Source organism: Alligator sinensis, unplaced genomic scaffold (genome assembly GCF_000455745.1).
Source record: "Alligator sinensis unplaced genomic scaffold, ASM45574v1 scaffold579_1, whole genome shotgun sequence".
NCBI classification, from domain to species: Eukaryota; Metazoa; Chordata; order Crocodylia; family Alligatoridae; genus Alligator; species Alligator sinensis.
Genome location: NW_005842023.1, coordinates 1484150 through 1503808, shown reverse-complemented (window position 1 = coordinate 1503808; position 19659 = coordinate 1484150). Strand labels below are relative to the sequence as shown.

Sequence of the window (19659 nt, the reverse complement as noted above, 5' to 3'; positions counted from 1 at the left end):
TTTAATGTGCTGCTTTGTAGATCTATTAAAAAAAAATGTTTATTTTCTGTTTAACCTTAAAAAAGAGGTAAGAGAGATGAAAAATCAGAAACTCAAATTTTGAGGATCTCAACTTTTTTGTGTGTGTTTCTTTTCATTTATAGGTTGCTACTTTAAATTCAGGTTATTGGCAGATTAAAAAAAATGTTTAGCTACTGTTTTTGTTCTGTGTACGTTAAATGGTAGTCTTTGTAGTTCCCAAGAGATGTATGTTCACATCATACATACAAAACACCCTTGGCAGTCTTAGCAAAGATGTCAAGGATCAAGTGATCTGAACTACTGGTTCTTGTTTTTTCCCTTTTGGATGCTAGAAGCAGTGTGTCTGTAATCAACACATTTTCAAGGCAGCCTTGCAGAAACTTAGTGATCTTGTCCATAGTATGCTAATTTTAGGTTTTTCTACATAAAGAAGATGGCTTAGAAAATATACTGGATAGACAGTAAAATATTCTGTTTATTCCTAAGTCTCAACTATAGTTGCATACATACGTTTCATGAATTTGAATGGGAAATAGCTAACTGTTTTGGGGGGGTTTTTTTGGTTTTTTTCAGTGTACCATATAGCAAAAATAGAGGGCTTTTTTTTTGTTAGTGGTCTTCATCTCTTACTTACCTCAGAGGCCTTATCCTACAATTAGGCTTGTACCCAAGGATGCTTTGAGACCATTAGGCTGCACATGGAATCAGGTTCCTCTGAGAAGCACCTCTTGAAACTACCATTAGTATACTACATAGCATAGACTTAATCTTCAGAGTCAGTAAGTGGCTATGCAAGAAAGGCTTTCAATGTGAAATAATGCTGCCAAGGGCTGCTTAGATTATACTTCGGTTTAGAGAAAAAAAATCTGATGCTTTTTCCCCTTCTTCCTTGTGGTTCCCTCCCCCACCCCCTTTGAAAAGATGCCAGTCGCTACTTTATTTCAGCCAAGCAGTGCTGTTCATTTCTGGTAGGAATCTTTTAGAAAATAAAAGACTGCCTGTCATGCCACTGAGCGTGGATGAATCCCTCTTAGTTTCATAGGGAAAAGAGCTAATTTTGTCTTTTCTGACAAATGGCTAGTGAAAATGAGAGGACTAAAACTATAATGCTGTTTCATGTTTACAGGTGAAACATTAGCTAGAAATGTATTTGCTTAGTAGAATGAAAAGAATGAGAGAAGTATACGGGACATACCATATTTTCTTGCCTGTAACATGCCCCAGAACAAAAAGGTATGTTATTTTGTAAAGGCAAAAAATAAAGAAGCTTTTTCCAATTATGTCTGGGATAGAGACTAACTTTCAGCTGACTCACCTTCCCTTTCCTACTTAGCTAATGTTGAAATCCTAGCTGCTGCTGAAGACTGGTTTCCATTGGTGGATCTATGATTTTGAAAAGAGCTAAATAATTTCTAAGGCTGTAAAATAGGGGGATAGAGGCCCGGAATAGCTAGGAGGCAGCAAAATTGCCCCAAGAAAGGTTAGCTTGATTAGTGGAACATCAGGACTATGAAAAAGGAGAGGCAATTGGTAACACTTCTGGAATGAAGAACAATGAGCCATTAACTTAATTGACTGCTATAGCTTCCTGAATAGGAATGCAACAGCCACTGCATTGTGGAGCAGGAATTAAAGCAGGGTGCTTCTACTCTGGTCAGCAAAATCAGCCTCCCTGCATATAATACATGCAACCCAATTTTAGGAGGCTGATTTTGAGAAAAGAGGTGCATGTATGTTAGAGAGAGTGTGTCATAATAGCAATGTCAGTTATTTACGGAGCTGTTACACTAATAAAAATATTGGCAAAAGCTTTACCTAACATTGCATTGGGAAACTAATTTTAGTGTTTTATGTAGTATTTATACTTGAGGTCTGTGTAATAGTTAGGAACCTTGTATAATAATATTTATGAGCATTGTATTCTAAATTGTCCATTCTACACCAGTGTTACTGGAAAGACATAATCAAGCTTCACATTTTTTCTATGTGCAAGTGTGAGTGAAACTTCATTAACAGAATGCCCCAAGCATTGGTTCAATCTCTGTAGCAGTCAGGTTATCTGTAGAGTGCCTCTAGCCATTTTTGACGCAATGAAGCCAAGTTACTATAAAAGGGAAAAAGAAGTAATAGGCCATCTGAATGCTACAGTCTAGCTATAACATCTTGAGATTTACCCTACTGTTCCCATTCCAGTGAGATATTTTTAAAGCAGTTCTGCAATAAATGTAGAAATACCTTAGAAGAAATACTAGACTTCAGGAGACTCTGCTTTTATTATGTTTATTCAACTCATCATGAAAAGGCATGGAGTGCCAGTTTCTGAAATCCAACAAAATATGCTGTAATATTACTTTCTAGGTTAGTATTAACTCAAACACATTACCTATGGGCCCACATAGCCTGACAGAAAAGATAACTTAAAAAGAAACTAAAATATTTTAATGAAGAAAAAAAGGAATTTTCTTACTGACATTTCATTTCTCCTTCTAGAGATTTCCCCATGGTACTCTTGAGACCTTGTTGATTCCCGTATTTTGGCTTGAATCTCTGGAAAGTTGTCCAGGAACTTATAAAATGGTCCAGATACTCTTCCCAGTTCCTTTTCCTGAGGGAAGGGGTACATATGTTGGTACTCAGCAAGACAGTCTGAAAGCACGTGCTTGGGAACTAGAAGTAGGTGAGCAAGGAGACAGGGAGTAGGATGGGGATGTGGAGGCCAAGACTGACTATGAGGATAACCAGAGTCAGACAAGGAACCAGAGTTGGAAAGAGATTTGGGATGAAGAACCATTTGGAGGGAATGAACTGAAGACTCTTTTACCCCTTAGAATGGAATGGGGTGCCAATGTCTCACTATTTTTTCTTGATACATCAGAAAGTCCCAGTTCTTTTTCTGATGGTCCACATAGAGGATTCACAGAAGTTTAGGGGTGGAAAGGACCTCATGAGATTATCAAGTCCATCCCCCCTGCTCTGGACAGAAAAGACTGCTGGGGTCAAATAACCCCAGCAAGGTGTGCATCCACTCTCCTTTTAAAGATCTCCAGGGTAGGTGCCTGCACCACCCCCACTGGGAGTCTGTTCCAGTCTAACTACTGTGAAGAAGTTTTTCCTTATCCAGTCTGAAATCTTCTTCTAGGAGTTTATGACCATTGCTCCTGGTTTTTCCCTAGGGCACTTTGGTAAATAGTTTTTTTCCAAGCCCTTGACGCTCACCCCTAATACATTTGTAAGCTGCCACCAAATCCCCCCAAGTCTTCTCTTTTCTAGGCTGAACAAGTCCCATATCTGTCAGCCTGTCCTTTAGAGGCCTGAAGAGGAAGCCATACATCATATGAGTGGCTCTTCTCGGAACTCTCTTAAGCTTCTCCAGACCCTTCTTGAAGTGTGGCACCCAGAACTGGATGCAATACTCCAGCCTTGGCCTCACCAATGCAGAGTAGAGCGGGAGAATAACTTCCTTAGTTTTGCTTCTTAGCAAAGTTCCTAAGTTTTGCTTGAATAACTTTCTTAGTTTTGCCTGAGCAGCATCAGCTGCTCTATTAGCTCAAGTGACAGTGGTTTATATAGGGGAGCTGACGGATTTCAATCCTAATGGGTGTCAATATAATGCCTCATGACAGGATCTTTTCTTCAGTAGTCTGTTTCTAAAATCCTAGGAAACATTGTTAAGGTTGCAGGGTTACAAAATGCTAGGATTAATGTTACCAATATAATCTTAAATCTCTTATACCAGAATGCCTTGGAAGGTAGCACTTCATTGTGGGGGGCAACCTTGTGGAGAATTGGATTTCTCCATTGTGAGAGCTCTGCTGCAGGAACCAGTTTTGTTCAAACAAACAAAAACTGCCTTTGTTGCTGATACCAATTTGTTGCTCACTGTTTCGGAACAGTTACTACTTTGTAACCTGATAGTTTATTATCACCGGACTCCAAGGTATTTTCGCTCCTTCCCAAACTGTTGTTGTTTGTCTGCCATTTATTTTGACTTCCATGCTTGAACTTTATTAGTATGTTGACTTTAGTATGTTGTGTCTGGTGGTCAGCACTGTTTTGGAGCTTTAGCTGCAAGAATATTTAACGTTAAGTTGCTTCCTGAGGGGTGCTTTTCTAGCAGAAGGCTGCTGTATTAAGTGATCGTGTAACTAAAAAAATTATTTTTCTCCCTCTACACAGGACCCCTGCCTCATTCAGTGCAGAAATGAACAGTGTTCACTTTCATGAGAAACTACTCAATATTTTGTTTTCTCGTTTTAGTTCAATGTGTCCCCTTATTTTATTTAAAGGCTGCTTTGAAGATAGAATTACTAAGTTCTTTACAGTTATTTCCATGTTGTTCGTTACTGCAGTATCAGCGAGTGTTCATAGACAGGCTCTGGGTGTGTGTGTTGGGGGTATACTTTAATTAGAGTGGCTCTGAGCGTGTCATGTGTATCGGTGTCCCTGCACTGAAAAAATGGTAGCAGGGTCTCTTTGACTAAAGCTTGTTTAATGAATAATTGGGAACCTTGTACAATACATGTGATGCTGGAGTGCAGTAATTACCACACTCCAGCAGATTCGATTAATCGAGTCTGCTCCCACAAGCTGTAATTACAGTGTGTTGGAGCAGTGTTGCTGCATGTGCGTAGGCGCCCAGAGTGCTTCACAGATATTGCTGCAATTCTCTTTGTGACACCTTTTTGAGGCATGGAGATTAATTCTTGTACATGTGGGCAGCTGAAGCACAGAGAGGAAGGTCAAAGATATTTACTAGTTTGGGTACCACATCTGGATACCTGGGACCAGATATAAGCAGAGCATTTGTACATTCAGAGTACAGTTTCCATTGATATGCTTGAGCTGGGAACACTTGGTACTTCTCTAAGTTAGGCACCCAGAAAATGAGGAATAGCATAATAGGAAACTATGTTTGAAAAGTACAATGTAAATGATTTGCCCAGTATTACAAAGGTACTTTGTGGCAGAGAGAAGTACACATCTATTTTCCCAGAGCAGCATTTGACTGCCTTAACTAAGAAACTTTCCTTCTTTTTGCAGTCTTGCTTCCATACCTTCTAGTTTCCTCAGTAAATGAGGCAGGGGTGCTTTGAACAACAGCCTCCTTCACTATACAATCCTGATTCACCCCCAGTGCAGGTTTATCCAGGGCACTGCCTGAGGCAGGAGGCCTGTGGAAAAACAATATATTACCATATAATTACTTCATCATTTTGCACATATCCAAGGGAATTGAATTAAGGTTGCACATGTTTGCATTTCCTAACTTTTGGGTGCTTGAATATACAACTTCAATAATCCTTGGGCTGTAGCTTTTTCATTTGTGGTATTTGGGGAAATATTCTGGGTGTTGCTTATTTTGAAAAGCCCTGCCAAAAACAAAATGTGTTTTGATTTGAGCGTGTTTGTATACATTTCTATCTTCTGTTTCCACCAGGCGTAGCTTACATTGTACATGTGCTTTTGTTGCCTTGAAAGGATTTTGTGCACTAAACTGTTAAATATATTTTTTTTAACTACTTGGAATTCATTCATGATGGATTATGGCCCATTGCACTTTCATTAGCATCTTTTGATCTTTTAAGGTTTTGGCTATTCTCTCACTGGTCATATATGGTTATTGCCTTACCTCAGACAGATACGTTCCTATTAGACATTTGCTGCCAGATCGTTTTTTTCCCTTGAGGAACTGCAGTCTAGAAGGGGATGAACACTGAGGTTCCCTTGCAGAAGTTTAACCATGCTGTCCTGGTGGAAGACTCTGGGTATCACAGTAGATTAAGGACTCCACACAGAGGAGTATCTTTATAATTGGGGAAGCAGGAGAAGCTGCTCCAGATGTGCTTCCGCTTCAATAGGATCCAGTCTTCTATACGCGCTGTTCTTCCACCACAGTGTTGCAGCAGCTTCAGAGTGGACCCAGTAGGAGTTGATGTTTCTTCCAGCCATGTGCATCTACTTCTTGAGCTTTTCTGGCATACAGAGTAGTACAATAGAAAGTGCCGGTAAACAACAGGAAATTTAGTATCAAATTAATCATGGAATAAGTATGAGCTGTGTAACTGCAGTTTTGGTAGGGTTTTTTGACTGTTGAAGTAGCCTTCTAATTTGAATTATACATTAATGTTCTTCTCAAAATCTTTCTTCAGTAATTTCATGTACTCTTTCAAATATGTTTTTTAATACATAATCAGCATTAAGTGGGAACTTATTTTTCAGATTCTTGTTGATTGATAATTCCTTTGAGTCCCATCTCAAAAGCAATCTCTCATGTTTCTTAGAACAGCCACCAACTTGGGGAAATGTTAAACATTTGTTTAAACTATTGTTGGGGAATCATTTTCCCCTGTGTGGTTGGTTATTTCAGTACTGTACATACACTTACTTGTATGGATGTGCAATTTGTCATCTCCCACTTGATGGGAGACTTTGCTTACATGTATTTGTCATTTTGTTATTTACTGAATGGTCTTCCATTATCTGACTAATAAAGAATATCTAGACTAAGTCATGGTCAAGCCTTGTTTTCAGAGGGTATTACTATATCTCCTGGTTCTGCCCAGGGACAGACTCAAGCTTTGATAAATCCTGTTTAATGTTGCCTTCTGTGACTGTATGCGTGTGCATATGAACAGCTGTGATTTGTTTCTTGATTTGTTGTCTTCTAATTTGCTTTCTATTCCATCATAATTCAGAACTGGAGCTATAAATACTAAATATACATATATGGGGGTCATGAAAACTGTTCAACAATGTGCATCCCTGCTAGAATTTCTAAGACTGACTTTAACATCTGTTTCATAATTTTAATGTTTTCATGCATTTCTTTTTATTACTGGTTTGTAAATACTTTTCTTATTTTGCTGAACAGGTTGCCAAGTAACTGAATTCCCAGTCACTGCCAGAAAACAACATGTCTCGATCCCGCCAACCCCCACTTGTGACTGGTATCTCTCCCAATGAAGGCATCTCGTGGACAAAAGTCACAATCAGAGGAGAGAACTTGGGAACCGGGCCAGCTGATCTCATAGGTACAATGAGAAACATGGTTTGTCCTGTTTAGTATTTTTAAGGTGCAGGGCACAGAAACAGACAACTGGCAGATTTGGCAAACTTTCCTATTAAGAGAGAGGACATGATAGGCATAATATCCAGTACAGTTGGAAGGATGCTTTGGAATCAGTATTATATATAGTAAATATATACATGTCTCATTATGTCTATCTGATGTAGTTCATCTAGTGGTTATAATCCATGGGTGAAACTGTAACTTCTTGGAAATAACTGGGAGACTTGCTTTTGGCCTTACTGGAACCAGGATTTTGCCCTATCGCTTTAAATCGGGACTCCCTAACTTCTCTCATCTTCTCTGGCACTGATTTCTGTTGCTTTGGGCAACATTATTTAGCTTGTTCTGAACTTCAGTTTATCTACTATGAAAAGAATGTATTAAAGCTTAAGGAATGTTTATTGAGATACTAATATACCAATTAGCGTGTTGTTAGTCTTGCTTCCTGAAGTCGTCTTTGCTGGGTTTCTCAAAAGAAAACAAGACACAGCACCTTGCACCAGGTGATAAGCCCTAATAGTCCAGTGTCTGAGCAGTTATACAATCATCTTTTTTTTCAGTATAAAGAAATCTTACAAAATTCTGTTAAGAATTGTCTTGCGTTTTGCATCATTGGAGTTGATAGTCATTGTATTTCTTACTGTAGCTTGTTTTAATACTGAGTTTATTCTGGTCAGCGTCTGTGGTCCTAGTCTTGTAAAGATTTATGCATATGCTTAAATTATATGTTTAGAAACAAAATAACTATTCCATGAGCCACTTGGTAATTCATGGAATAAGAAAGTAAATTGGGGACATGCACTTGCAATTTTCATTTCTGTTCCTTACTTTTTAAGGCATCTTACTACTCAGGTGTTCTAATATTGCCATTATATGCTTACCTTAGGAACTGTGAGGTCCTGTCATAGTGTGTGACTTACTAACTAATTCATGTTTCACTCAGGTAGCCAAGTGCCTCTCTTCTCCTCCACTTGCTTCCATCCAAAGCATCCTATAACACTTGGTGTTTAAACCCGGATTGGGAATCTTGGAAAACTCTTTTCAGCACATTGAGATAATACTTTTATTTATAATGAGTCTCTCTCACTTTAGAAAGTGTGGGGTTTTTTTTTTTTTTTTTTTACTGTTAAATGTTCTCTTTCCACACATGCCTATCTGCTTCAAAGTTTTCATTATGAGTCACTATTATATTTAGTGTATGGTGTGTAAAATATTAATTTATGTCAAGTCAATTACTTTATCATATAGTATAGCAGTTCTCAAATTACAGCCCATGGACTGGATCTGGCCCATGGACAGGGTCATCCTGGGGGGGGCGAACTGGGGAGACGGCCCCGGGCCCCGAGCTTTGGGGTGCCCCATGATGCTGGGCGGAGTGGCCGTGGAGACTGCACTGCCGCTGCCAGCTTAGTGTCCAGCTGCTCGCTACCCCCAACCACCACCGCTGCCAATGGCAGTGGCAGCTTCTTCGGTCCAGGGCATGTCGGATCGGAATGGGGGTGGGGCCCCAGTCCCTGCACCCTGCTCGGGTTGGTTCTGCCCATGGAGCTCCCCGCAGACCCAGAAATTCAGCAGCAGGATAGCAGTAACAGCATAAATTGCTAGATCTCTGGAAGCTCTGACAGCTCTGAGAAGTGTGGCAATTAATGCTGCCACTGTTTCCCTGCTACCAAACTTCCAGACCTGCAGGGAGTCTCACAGACTGTATGACTTGGCTCCATCTGCTAGATTGGGCCTTCACACAAAGCCAGTCAACAGCCGAACCAAGTGTGTAGAGTTGGATTCAGCACATTGGATTGCCCATGAACCCCATCCAAACCAGGCCATATTCTACTCATCTCCACCTGATCTGAGAGCCCAAAAGGTTGAACACCAGCAGTATAGTATATTTGAAACAGACAGTTCAGTGTTAATTTTTAAATTGGCCAACTTTGTCAACATAACTGCTCATTCAGAAGGCAGGGCCAGGTGGCACCCTTATAGATTAATTCATTCAGAGAGGCATTTCGGAACTAATCTGTAAGGTGCTGCCCTGCCCTGCCCTGCCTTCTGCCTAACTCCAGACTAACATGATGAACTAGCTCTCATTTTTATCCGTAGAACACAATTCTTAATTAAGAAATAAAATCATAGGCAGGAATGTAATTAAATATATCCTCATTATTTTAAAAGTTTTGCACAAATATAAACATTTCCTGTGCATTCAAGTGCAAATTGCAAATACATAATTAAATGATTCTGCTGAATATGAAATAAAACTTAGTGAGTAGACTTCAACAGGTGATCTGCAAAGTAGGAAAAGTAGTTCCCCCTTAACTTTTTTTGATAGATATTGATACCATGAAGGTATTCATTACGCTTTTTAAAAAAATGACAAAGTAAGTAAATAGTATTTTTCTCCTGCTTGCTTTTGCACTAGAAATGCCAGGTCCTATTTTTTGTGGGAGGAGGCTTATCAACACCTAACAAAGTAATGAAAATCATTTAATTCAATTTAAGAGTCCTTAAACAATGACTTAAATAACTTGCCTTCTTAATTGCTTGGGTTGTAAAATCTTTAGCAGTTTTGAATGTTCACCTCTTTTATTATGTGTTATGAGATACAGCTTTCAATCTACCTTTTATACTGTTTGTTGTTTTTATATGCTTTGTTGTTTCTACATTTTTAAAAGGAACAGTCCTTTTAATCTTCCTCCATGTGAGAGTGACTGGCTCTAGGGCTGCATGAGGTCATTTGAGGTCTTGTGTGTCTCTTGGGGAAGTTATAAATTTGATTGGTGCTTCTCTTTTTTATGTTTTGCCTCATCAATGAGGCGCCATGATTAGTTCTTTGTGAATAGTCCAGAAAAGCTTTTGTTCTTAGCTAGTTGAAGGGATAAAGAAGAAAATGGACTGATTATGTGACTTGTTCTAAGGTGATCTTAATTTCCAACTCTTCCAGTCTCTTCATTGTACGTGTGTTGCAAGAGAGATAGAAGCAAACAAAATATTTCATGAAAACCTTGCTTTTGTGTCCACAAAACAAGTTGAATAAATAATTTTGAAGAAACATTATTTTCTTACAAACACTTTGTGGTAAATATTCACAATAAAAAAGTGTTTTTGTAGTATTGGGTCAGCACAGCCCACAGGCTGAAAGTTCAAAATCCTGTAAAATAGTATGGAAGCTTCAGTCCTGTTGACTTGGTTTGAGTCTTTCCCACTTTTGGAAATGGACTTTAAGCCATTAAGGTTCTTTAGAAATCTTTCCTGTGTGCTGCATTGATTTATATGTCTTTAGAATGCTTCACAGATATTAAAATTATTTCATGATCAGTCATGGGTGAGGTGGATGTTAAAGGTTAAACACACCATTTTGCAAAAGCTTTTTCACTGCTGTACTCTGTGATTTTGCACACTTAATTTAAAATTTGATTTTTCAGGCTTCCCCTTGTTTTATGGAAGCTCTGTGGATGTGAAAATAAGATGATATGGTGGGGGGGGGAAGTGTTCCATTACAAATACTTTTATTCTGTGCTGTTAAAAGTCAATATATTTAAGCTGTGAAGGAGCCAGAAACATTTAAAAAAACTGAGTTGTGATCCAGTTACTAAATTGGGAATACTAGGTCCTGTCAAAGAGTTGCATATTGGTAAAATGACACTTTGAGTGTCTATGATAAATTTAAATCAAAATAAGACTTTTTTTTTTCCTCCATTTTATTCACAAGAAGTCTCTCTCAATTTCCAGGTTTGACAATCTGTGGACACAACTGCTTACTGACAGCTGAATGGATGTCTGCCAGTAAAATAGTGTGTCGAGTCGGGCAAGCTAAAAACGATAAAGGGGACATTATTGTCACTACAAAGTCAGGTGGCAGAGGAACTTCAACTGTATCCTTCAAACTCCTGAAACCTGAAAAAATAGGTATTTTGTCTTTCTTTTGCTAAATTATTAAAACTGATGCGTTTGCTTTTACAAATGAAATTTAGGTGAGATACCTAAGCCAACTGAAACCTTTAAAAAAAGCAAGGAAAACTTTTTACTACCTGCAAAAATATACATGCATGGGCAGATCTAGAATTTTGAATAGGGAGTGCAGATGGTGAAATGCACTGTCACACACAAATACATTTTCCCCAGTTAAAAATAAACTGGAAGCTTTACTAATATGCTAGGGACTTAGTGCTATATTATTCAGTTTAAGATTTGAAGCAATAAGAAATATGACTTAATTGGAATGAGTTAAAAATAGTCTGTAGAGCTGTGAAATGGGAGCTTTATTACCAGGAGCAGCTAACAGACAGCAGAATTGCAGACCAAAGGATAGCTTGATCAGTGGAACAGCAAAACCATTAGAAAGGAGAGGGTCTTTAACACCTATGGACTGAAAAGTTCAGAACAGATCAACTAGATTATAACGGGTCAGCTGAGTTCCTCAACACAGCGTGACTGCAAAGGCTGCTGCCACTGCCACGAAGTCGGTTTTAAACTTTGGGTGGAGGAGGAATCAAAGAAGGGTTCAAGTGCATCACTGCTCTCCTCCACCCCTGGATCTGCCCTGTATACAGGTGATGCATTCTATGATAAATTGAGCAATGAGCATGTTGCATTGCTCACTGAAGTACATAATGCTTTACAAAGGTCTTTAATACCACCAAATAATAATAGCCGCAGTTATGGAATTCTTTTACTGATCCTTTTAGCTCTGATTGTCCAGGGAAGCCACAAAGAACCTGTGAACAGTATGCCAGAACACTAATTGACCATTATCCTTTTAAAGAAAGAGTTGTATGTGATAGCTTATGCATGCTACTATATTTACTTGAATATAACATGAGGGTTTTTTTCCCAATCAGCATGGCGGGAGAAAGCTCCTTGTCTTGCATATGCATACAAGGAAACCTCATTAAATACATTGTGTACTGTTAAACTGTTGCCAGAAGCAGCATGTACTCCGTAATGGACATAAACTAGGAAGTTGATTAAATGTAACCAATACTGAGCAGGAGCAACACATAGCCCATGTTTGGCAAATATACTGATGGGAACCTTTTTTTGTTGTTGTCTTAAACCCACCCCCAAAAAACAGGCAGTTGCTCCCCCAGGGGGGAACAGGCACCAGCCCAGCACTCATAGGGTACATCCAGGAAACCTCCACATGCCTCATAGTTTGGTGTTTCTGTGCTACAAGGGCACAGTGCCTGAACGTGCGCTGCGTCTGAGTCTTTTTTCTGAAGTTTTTTTTTACCCCTGGATATGAAGGGGTAAAAAAATAAACACGGAAAACAAACGGAGCAATGAGTGCTCAGCCAGAATTGCTGCAACAGGAGCCCAGGTAAGGCTTCTTCTGCCCCTGGGGTAACTTGCTTCATGCCAAAGCATGCATTGCATGGATGTTTCCCAGGGACAAGTAGTGGCAGTGAAAGGTGCAGCGCTGCTACTTGTCCCCAAGGAACCAAACGTCTGTGCATGTCTGGAAGTGCCCAGAGGCCAGAGCAAGCTCCAGCACCCTCTGCTTAAAAGTATGTTTATGGAATATTTATGTTGAAGCTTGCAGCAGTTTCAGATAAGTTGAAATGTATCAATTTTGAATGAACTAAGTCTATGTCCACCAATAGTTATTTGCATATATGTTTATTTCAAAATCAGTGTTTTCAAGTTTGCTTCTCATGTCCATGTGCTCAGGGAGAGCAGGGGATGGGAGGGGTGGAAGAACTGCAGGGGAAAGAAATTGTGGGGCAGAGGGCAAGGAGGCTAACCCATTTCCTGGATTTATTTTCCTGCTGTAGCAGTAGAAGGGGGGCAAATTTAGGGAAAACTTCCAATAATTAGATTCTATACCTGGAACATTATAACAAATGTATAAATTTTCCATGTATAGCAGGGGTACTTTGAAAGGTTCCAGGGGATACTCAGGGGCAGGCAGGGATGGAACGCCACCACCCCGCACCGCTGCCTCACAGGAGCAGCTGCCACTCTCCACCCCTATCCCCTCCCCGCCCCCCTCCCCACTCTGCGTCCGCCTACTTGCCACCTCCCCGAGGGTACACTTATTAAAAAAGGGACCACCAGGGGTATACTTATTTTTAAAAGGTTGAAAACCCCTGATTTGGGGAGTTTGGGATCTAATTGTTGGGGATTGTTCTGATATTCAGAGTTATCTTATTTGAGAAAAGCTCAAGTAAGTAGACCTTGATTAAGTAAAACTCAGTCCTCCCTGTAAACTAAGAAAATACTTTTTTGGAATATTTCATTTGTGGTATGTAATAATTAAAATGATGTTCTCAAACAGTCTAGTCTGCAGATTTCATCCAAAGTCTTATCAAAATATTCTCCGAATTCTAAATGATGTCACTTTCAAATTTGTTCACTGAAAAATAATATACCCAATTTAATTTCACAAAAACAATAATGTAGGTTATTGTTCCTCTTCCACAGTTCCAGTGGCTGATAAGTAGCACATAGTGTGCTCATGTTTGCTACTTTTTCAAATGTATTTTATAAACCAATAGGTAAGCCAAATATTTGTTTATAAGTGGAAGCTTTATTAGGAAAACCCAAGGGAGGGAGAGGGGGGAAATTTATGGTTTTTGCCAAATGAGGAAAATGCTGAAGAGCAATAAACAAATGCCAAAATCAAAGATGATATTGGAGAGACTGGTTGCAATGCCACAATTTTCTGCCAAGCACTGAGAGTTGCTATGAGTCATCCACTCTACCTTGGCCTTTGCATACTGTCTGTGTCAGAGTTGTGGGGATGAAGCTGGTTCTGTTTGCTTTATGCTAACTGAAGAGTTTGCATGCTGGGGGAATCGTCAGTGAAGGGGCTTGACTTTGCTCAGAATTGTCTTTGTACTGTCTGTATAATATAAAAGGAGGAGTCTTTCTCAGTACTCTAGAAAGAAACCCACCTTTTGAAATCAATTCTTAACCTTCTTAAAGCACTGGGTGACAAGCTTGTAGGTAGAGTGTAAAATGCTGTATAAATACTAACTACCATCATTTTTAACTTGTGCATATTGGTAGATTGTAACTTAAATAGAACAGTACACTGTGTGAGATGTAATATTCGATGCCCTGCCATTGATATCTTTTTTTACCAGCCATAATCAAATAATTTAGCATAATTGTATCCAGGTTGTTTTGCCCTGTATCTTCCAAAATATTACCTAGGCACGCATTTTATATTTATCTGGCTTTTTCAAATTAATTCAGTATGTCAGAAGCCGATGGTGCTGGACAGCCCTTGTTGTTTTAAGGATATATGCTTTGTTTTCCCTAGGTATCTTGGATCAGTCTGCTGTCTGGGTTGATGAAATGAACTATTATGACATGCGCACTGATAGGAACAAAGGGATTCCCCCCTTGTCCCTACGTCCAGCTAATCCACTTGGTATTGAGATAGACAAGTGAGTACCAAAGGCCTTTAATCCACCTTTTTTAGTGGTTTTCTCAATATACAAGTACATGAATTCCAGCAAAGTTTAAGCCTGAGTCACAGAAGACAGATAATGTGCATTAGCTTCTGGTCATGCTATCCAGTAATCAATAGTGTGCATTGTTTGGGAATTCTAACTTTTTTGTGTGTGATTACTTAGCACTCTAGCTAATCTGAAAGCCTAGTTCATTGAATCTTGTGATGTTTAGACTTTTGGGATTGGTAAATAACCGTAAGATCCAAGGATTTATATACTTCAGTTTTAGAATACTCAGTGTTGCATTTGAGTTTCATGGGGCTTTTAAGGATGTTTAGATAGCCATCTGTTCTTAGAATTGTACTGTAAAATGTGACTTCTGGATCCATCAAGTAGTTTGCTTTTATTGAAATATTAATGTTGGTTTTCCAACCACAAACCCCTTTCCTTTTTTGTCATAAATACTTTAGACATTATAAAACTTTTCTGCAATAGAAGCTTTATAATAAGTGATTTAGTTTATCTGAGGGCTTTAAAGGAATGCTGTCAGTACCCAAAAATTAACCAGCCCCTAAAAACAATGTTTTTCCTGATCAACTTATCAGCCCCTCCAAAAATGAAGGCTATTTAAAATCAGATTTTTTTGCTGTGGGACCTCTTCTATTCAGAAGGCATAGTGTGTTTGTGATGTGTGGTTTTGCTACCCTGGCTCTTAGGAATATACATTATTTCAGTATCCTTCTTTCTCTCAAGATGAGGGCAGAATGGCATGTGACCTGCATATCAGAAAATCTGAAAGGTCTAATTTTGACCTTTTTAAAAAAAAAGTTTAAATATCTTCATTTCTATAAAATACTTGAACTTCTGCCACTCTATAGTCCTGGAAGTTATGCTTTCCCAAAGTATGGGTTCTAGTCCTAGTAAAATATTGACAGAGAGATGATGAATTTTCTCTGTCACAACACAAATATATTACATTTCTTGCTTTCCGTTCCATCAATAATTTGTAATTTTATCCAAAAAAATCATGTTAATGGATTTAAGGCCAAAAGAGACTATTAGATCATCTAACCTGAGCTCTTGTACGTCATAGGCCGTTACATTTTCACCCATTTATCCTTGTATTTAACCCAATAATTGGTATTTTCCTAAAGCACATTTTCCATGAAAGCATCCAGTCTTCATTTGAAGACATGAAGGGACGGAGGATCCACTATGTCCTGGGGTAGCTTGTTTTTGTGGTTAGTCTTCCCCCCTGTTCAAAATGTGTAATGGATTTTAATGTGTCTGGCTTCCAGTTATTTGTTCTTGTTATGCCTTTGCAAAATTCAAGAGCCCTGTAATACCTAACATCTTATCTTGTGAATGTATTTGTCCACTATAATCAACTAACTTCTCTTTATTTAAAAGAATTAAAAAAAGATTGAGCTCTGTCTCAGTACACAATTTTCTCCAGGCAGGCCTTGACTGACACTTGGCTCTTTTCTTTACCGCTTCGAATTTTCCAACCTCCTCCTCTGTACTTTATTCTGGTATCAGTATTGCCAATGCTACATGCAGATAAGCTGCATTCTGCTTCTATCCACTACTCCTCTGTTTATGTCCAAAGATTACATTAGGCCTGCATCCTTCTGGGCACTTATGTCAAGATGCTTGCCTGCTATGATTGCTAAATAATCTTCAGCATTGCTTTGCAGAATACACCGCCCTTTCAGCCACCATTCAGTAGCTGTGGCCTTTATTCCTTGTTCTAAATGTGTAACTTGAAATTAGTGGTTTTAAAAACTTGTTTTATTAGAAAAGGCTGACTGACCAAGCAGTTGGGAAGGGAGTTGTATAGTAATGCCTATGCCCTCTGTATATGCTACGAAGACTTAAATGTAAGTTTAAAAACAAAAAAGGAAGGAAAAACTAAATGAAATTCTCTTGAAAAATGCAAGATATATTTGGCAAATTTATAATCCTCACAACAGATATTAATTAGAGATAAGGATTCTGTGAGGTAGAATTCTGAGAGACAGCTGTCAGGGAAAGGGCACAGATGATAAAGTAGTATCATGTTAAAAAAAAAATCAGTGAAATTTTGGAGGGCCAATACATGAACAATGCATTACGCAACATATAAGCAATGACTAACTAGGTAGAACATTATGTGCTTGGTTTTGAGAGACTCTTTACAAAAAAGGTGACTTTGTTTCCTTCTAATAAAGTAGAGGAAGTTTTGGAGAACAAAAAATGGTTGTTGAACTACAAAAATTATTTTGTAAAGGTGGGGGTTTTTTTTAAGTAGGTGGTAAAGATCTATATTTCAGTAATAAAACCAGGAGCAGAATTAGAGAGGAAGCATAGCTAGGACTGAGATAAAATTCAGAAAGATAAATCTGAGGCTAGTTATTAGAACAAAACTTGAAACTGTCCTGGGTAGAGGTGCGCTGATACATCAGTCCAATATCGGATTTGGCACCAATATAAAGAAAATTTTCTGTACTGGAAATCAGCCCGATGCTGCTGATATTTTGTCCAAAAAATGCCCATGCATGCATGCAGCCCCAGCACAGCATGTAGGTAGTGAGGAGCACAGCTGGCAGCGTGGAGTGCTGTATTCAGCTGGTAAGTCTGGTGTGGTAGAAGGGGAAGGGTAGGGGGAAAGAGGGTGGCGGGGTGCAGATGAAGGTCCCCATGGCGAGGGAAGGTGTGGGGTTTAGGTTGGGGCAGGGGCTGCCCAGCCAGGGCCAGGGTGGGCATGGGACGGAGGCACGGCTCGTTGGGTGAGTGTGGGAAGGCAGTGGTGGCTCCCACCATTGTGCGCAGTTCATCCAGTGCTCATCTAGCGGCTTCTGCCACTGCTCCCACTGCTCTTCCAGACAGAGGGGAGGCATGTGCCCCTGGATCTGTGCAGGGCATGGCAGTCTGGGGCTGGGATCTTCCCAGCTGGGCAGATCTGGGGGTGCACCCCCCCCACCATGCCCTCCCAGACAAGCGGTGGTTAGCTGCCAGACGAGCACTGGACGAGCCGCATGCAGCAGCGGGAGCCGACCCCCTCCCTTCCTGCACCCCTGCAACAAGCTGTGCCTCCATCCCATATCCGCCTTAGCCTGTAGCTGCAGCCCATGCTGAGCAGAGCCCCATTCCCTCCCTCACCACAGGGACCTTCATCTGCCCCCACCTACACCTCTTCCCTCCCCTTCCACCACACCAGACTTACCAGCTGGACTCAGCTCTTCAAGCTGAAGAGCTGCATATCAGAAATGGAATTGGTATTGGCTGATATACTTCCTTAAAAATCGGCTATCGATATCAGCCCCTAGTCCTGAAATTACCTTCCAGAGGAGTTGTGAAAACTGCCTCATTGCCTGTATTTATTTAAAATTATTCTCAAACAAGATGACATACAAAAACTAGAACTCTTGGTTCCAAAATGATACCTTAAATGATATTTAAATACCAAAAGGTATCATTTTGGAACCAAGATTTCTAGTTTTTTTTTTATCTCAGACCAACATGGCTACCAAGTACACTGCTCTAACAAAATGGCTTTCTTCTAGAATAGTTTTAAATAGTACTATAAAGCATGCATTACTAGGAAGATGGACTAGATCAGTAGGGCCCAACCTTTCTGCCCCATGGGTTGGATGAAAGGTATCAGGTCTGTCTGTGGGCCTGATCTAGTCATGTGAGACTTGCATTTGGCAGTAGGGCAGGGGTGGCAGTATTAATGGCTGCTACTGTCCTGCCACCAAATTTCCCAACCGGTGGGGAGCCCCATGGGCCCACATGCCATGTCTCTGTGGGTTGGATTTAGGCCCCTGGACTACATATCTTTACCACCAGGATCACGCAGGAAGGGAGGGGGCTGGCTCCTGCTGCTGCATGCGGCTCATCCAGTGTTCGTCTAGCAGCTAATCACTGCTTGCCTGGGAAGGCATGGACGGGGGGTGCCCCCAGATCTGCCCAGCTGGGAAGATCACAGCCCCAGACAACAGATCTTTACCATTTCTGATATCTCTAACTTTTGTAAGATATTTAAAAAACTACTAACAAGTAAGGATGCATTTCTCAGGCATAATTTTGAGGCTGCAAGGATGTGCCATGGTTACTCAGCACTGATTTGTTTCTGTGGAATGTGCCACCTCTAGTGCAGTGATTCTTAGTGGGGATCCAACAGGATCCTTTGAAGTATGCCACAAGGTGTGAGGAGATTAGCAGATAAGCTCAGGCTCAGTCCCTACCTGAATGTTCCCCTGCTCCCCCCTACATGGTTCCTCTGCAAGGACATAAGCGCTATAATAAGTAAGTTAGTTTTGTGAATTGAGTAGTCTTTTTCTGACCTAGAGATGTTTTTTCAGAAAATCAGTTTACTTTCCCATACATACAAATAGTTAAAATATTGAAAAAGGTGTAGTTTGATTAATTTGGAAATAAAGAGGCATAATCAATGAGGGCTCTTGTATGGTGAATTATAAGGTCATAGTGATTGGAACATCTAATTTCACTGACACTGTTTGTGTATGTATGCAAAATGTATCTGAAAAATTGGAGTCCCGTGATCTCTGGGGTGAGTCTGAGTATTATCATTCTTTTAAAATGTGACATTTTTACAATTTTTCCTTATTATGTATGAGTCAGAATTTTAAAGTATTTTACAGGTATGCTTAGTGTTCAGCCACTAGTTTTCAATTTGCAACTTTAACTGTTAGTCAAATGCTCTCAATAGATACTGTTTCATATTTTTAAAGATCTCAATTTATGTTCTTTGTTCACATGGTGCCTTCCTGCTTATAGAAAGTAACTAAGTGCGGGAAAAAAACTAAGTTGGCTTTCCAAGGAGACATGTCTGGGAGATCATAAAGCTTTTCTTGTTGAGATTTTATTCTGATTCCATATTTACGAATTAATACCTTTCTAGGCGTTTTTGGGGACGGGGTGTTTTGTTTGTCTCTGCATTTGATGCCTTTTCTAACTTAAAAAAAATATAGATACAGATTCAAATTATGTGAGATTTTGCTATCCAGCCTTGAATCCTAAATTCATGTTGTTCGGTATGTTGTTTTTCCTGTAGTTACTATTATTTAGATTCATATTTCCCCTGATCCAGAAAGGCTTTAGCCAGGTTTTTGGTATGTTTATGAGGTGAGAATTCAACGAGCATATTAAAGTAGTTATTAACTAGTA

At 39.6% G+C, this 19659-nt stretch overlaps 1 protein-coding gene across 8 annotated transcripts in view; it reads left to right on the top strand.

Moving 5' to 3' along the window:
• Window positions 1-19659, top strand: part of EXOC2 (exocyst complex component 2) — a 197685-nt gene that overhangs the window by 13008 nt on the left and 165018 nt on the right. For all 8 annotated transcript variants that reach the window (XM_025202401.1, XM_025202399.1, XM_025202400.1 and 5 more), the window contains exons 2-4: window positions 6893-7052; window positions 10820-10996; window positions 14355-14481. In XM_025202401.1, the coding sequence (XP_025058186.1) occupies window positions 6935-7052; window positions 10820-10996; window positions 14355-14481 (422 nt within the window). In that variant the 5' untranslated portion in view covers window positions 6893-6934. The remainder of the gene's footprint in view (window positions 1-6892; window positions 7053-10819; window positions 10997-14354; window positions 14482-19659) is intronic.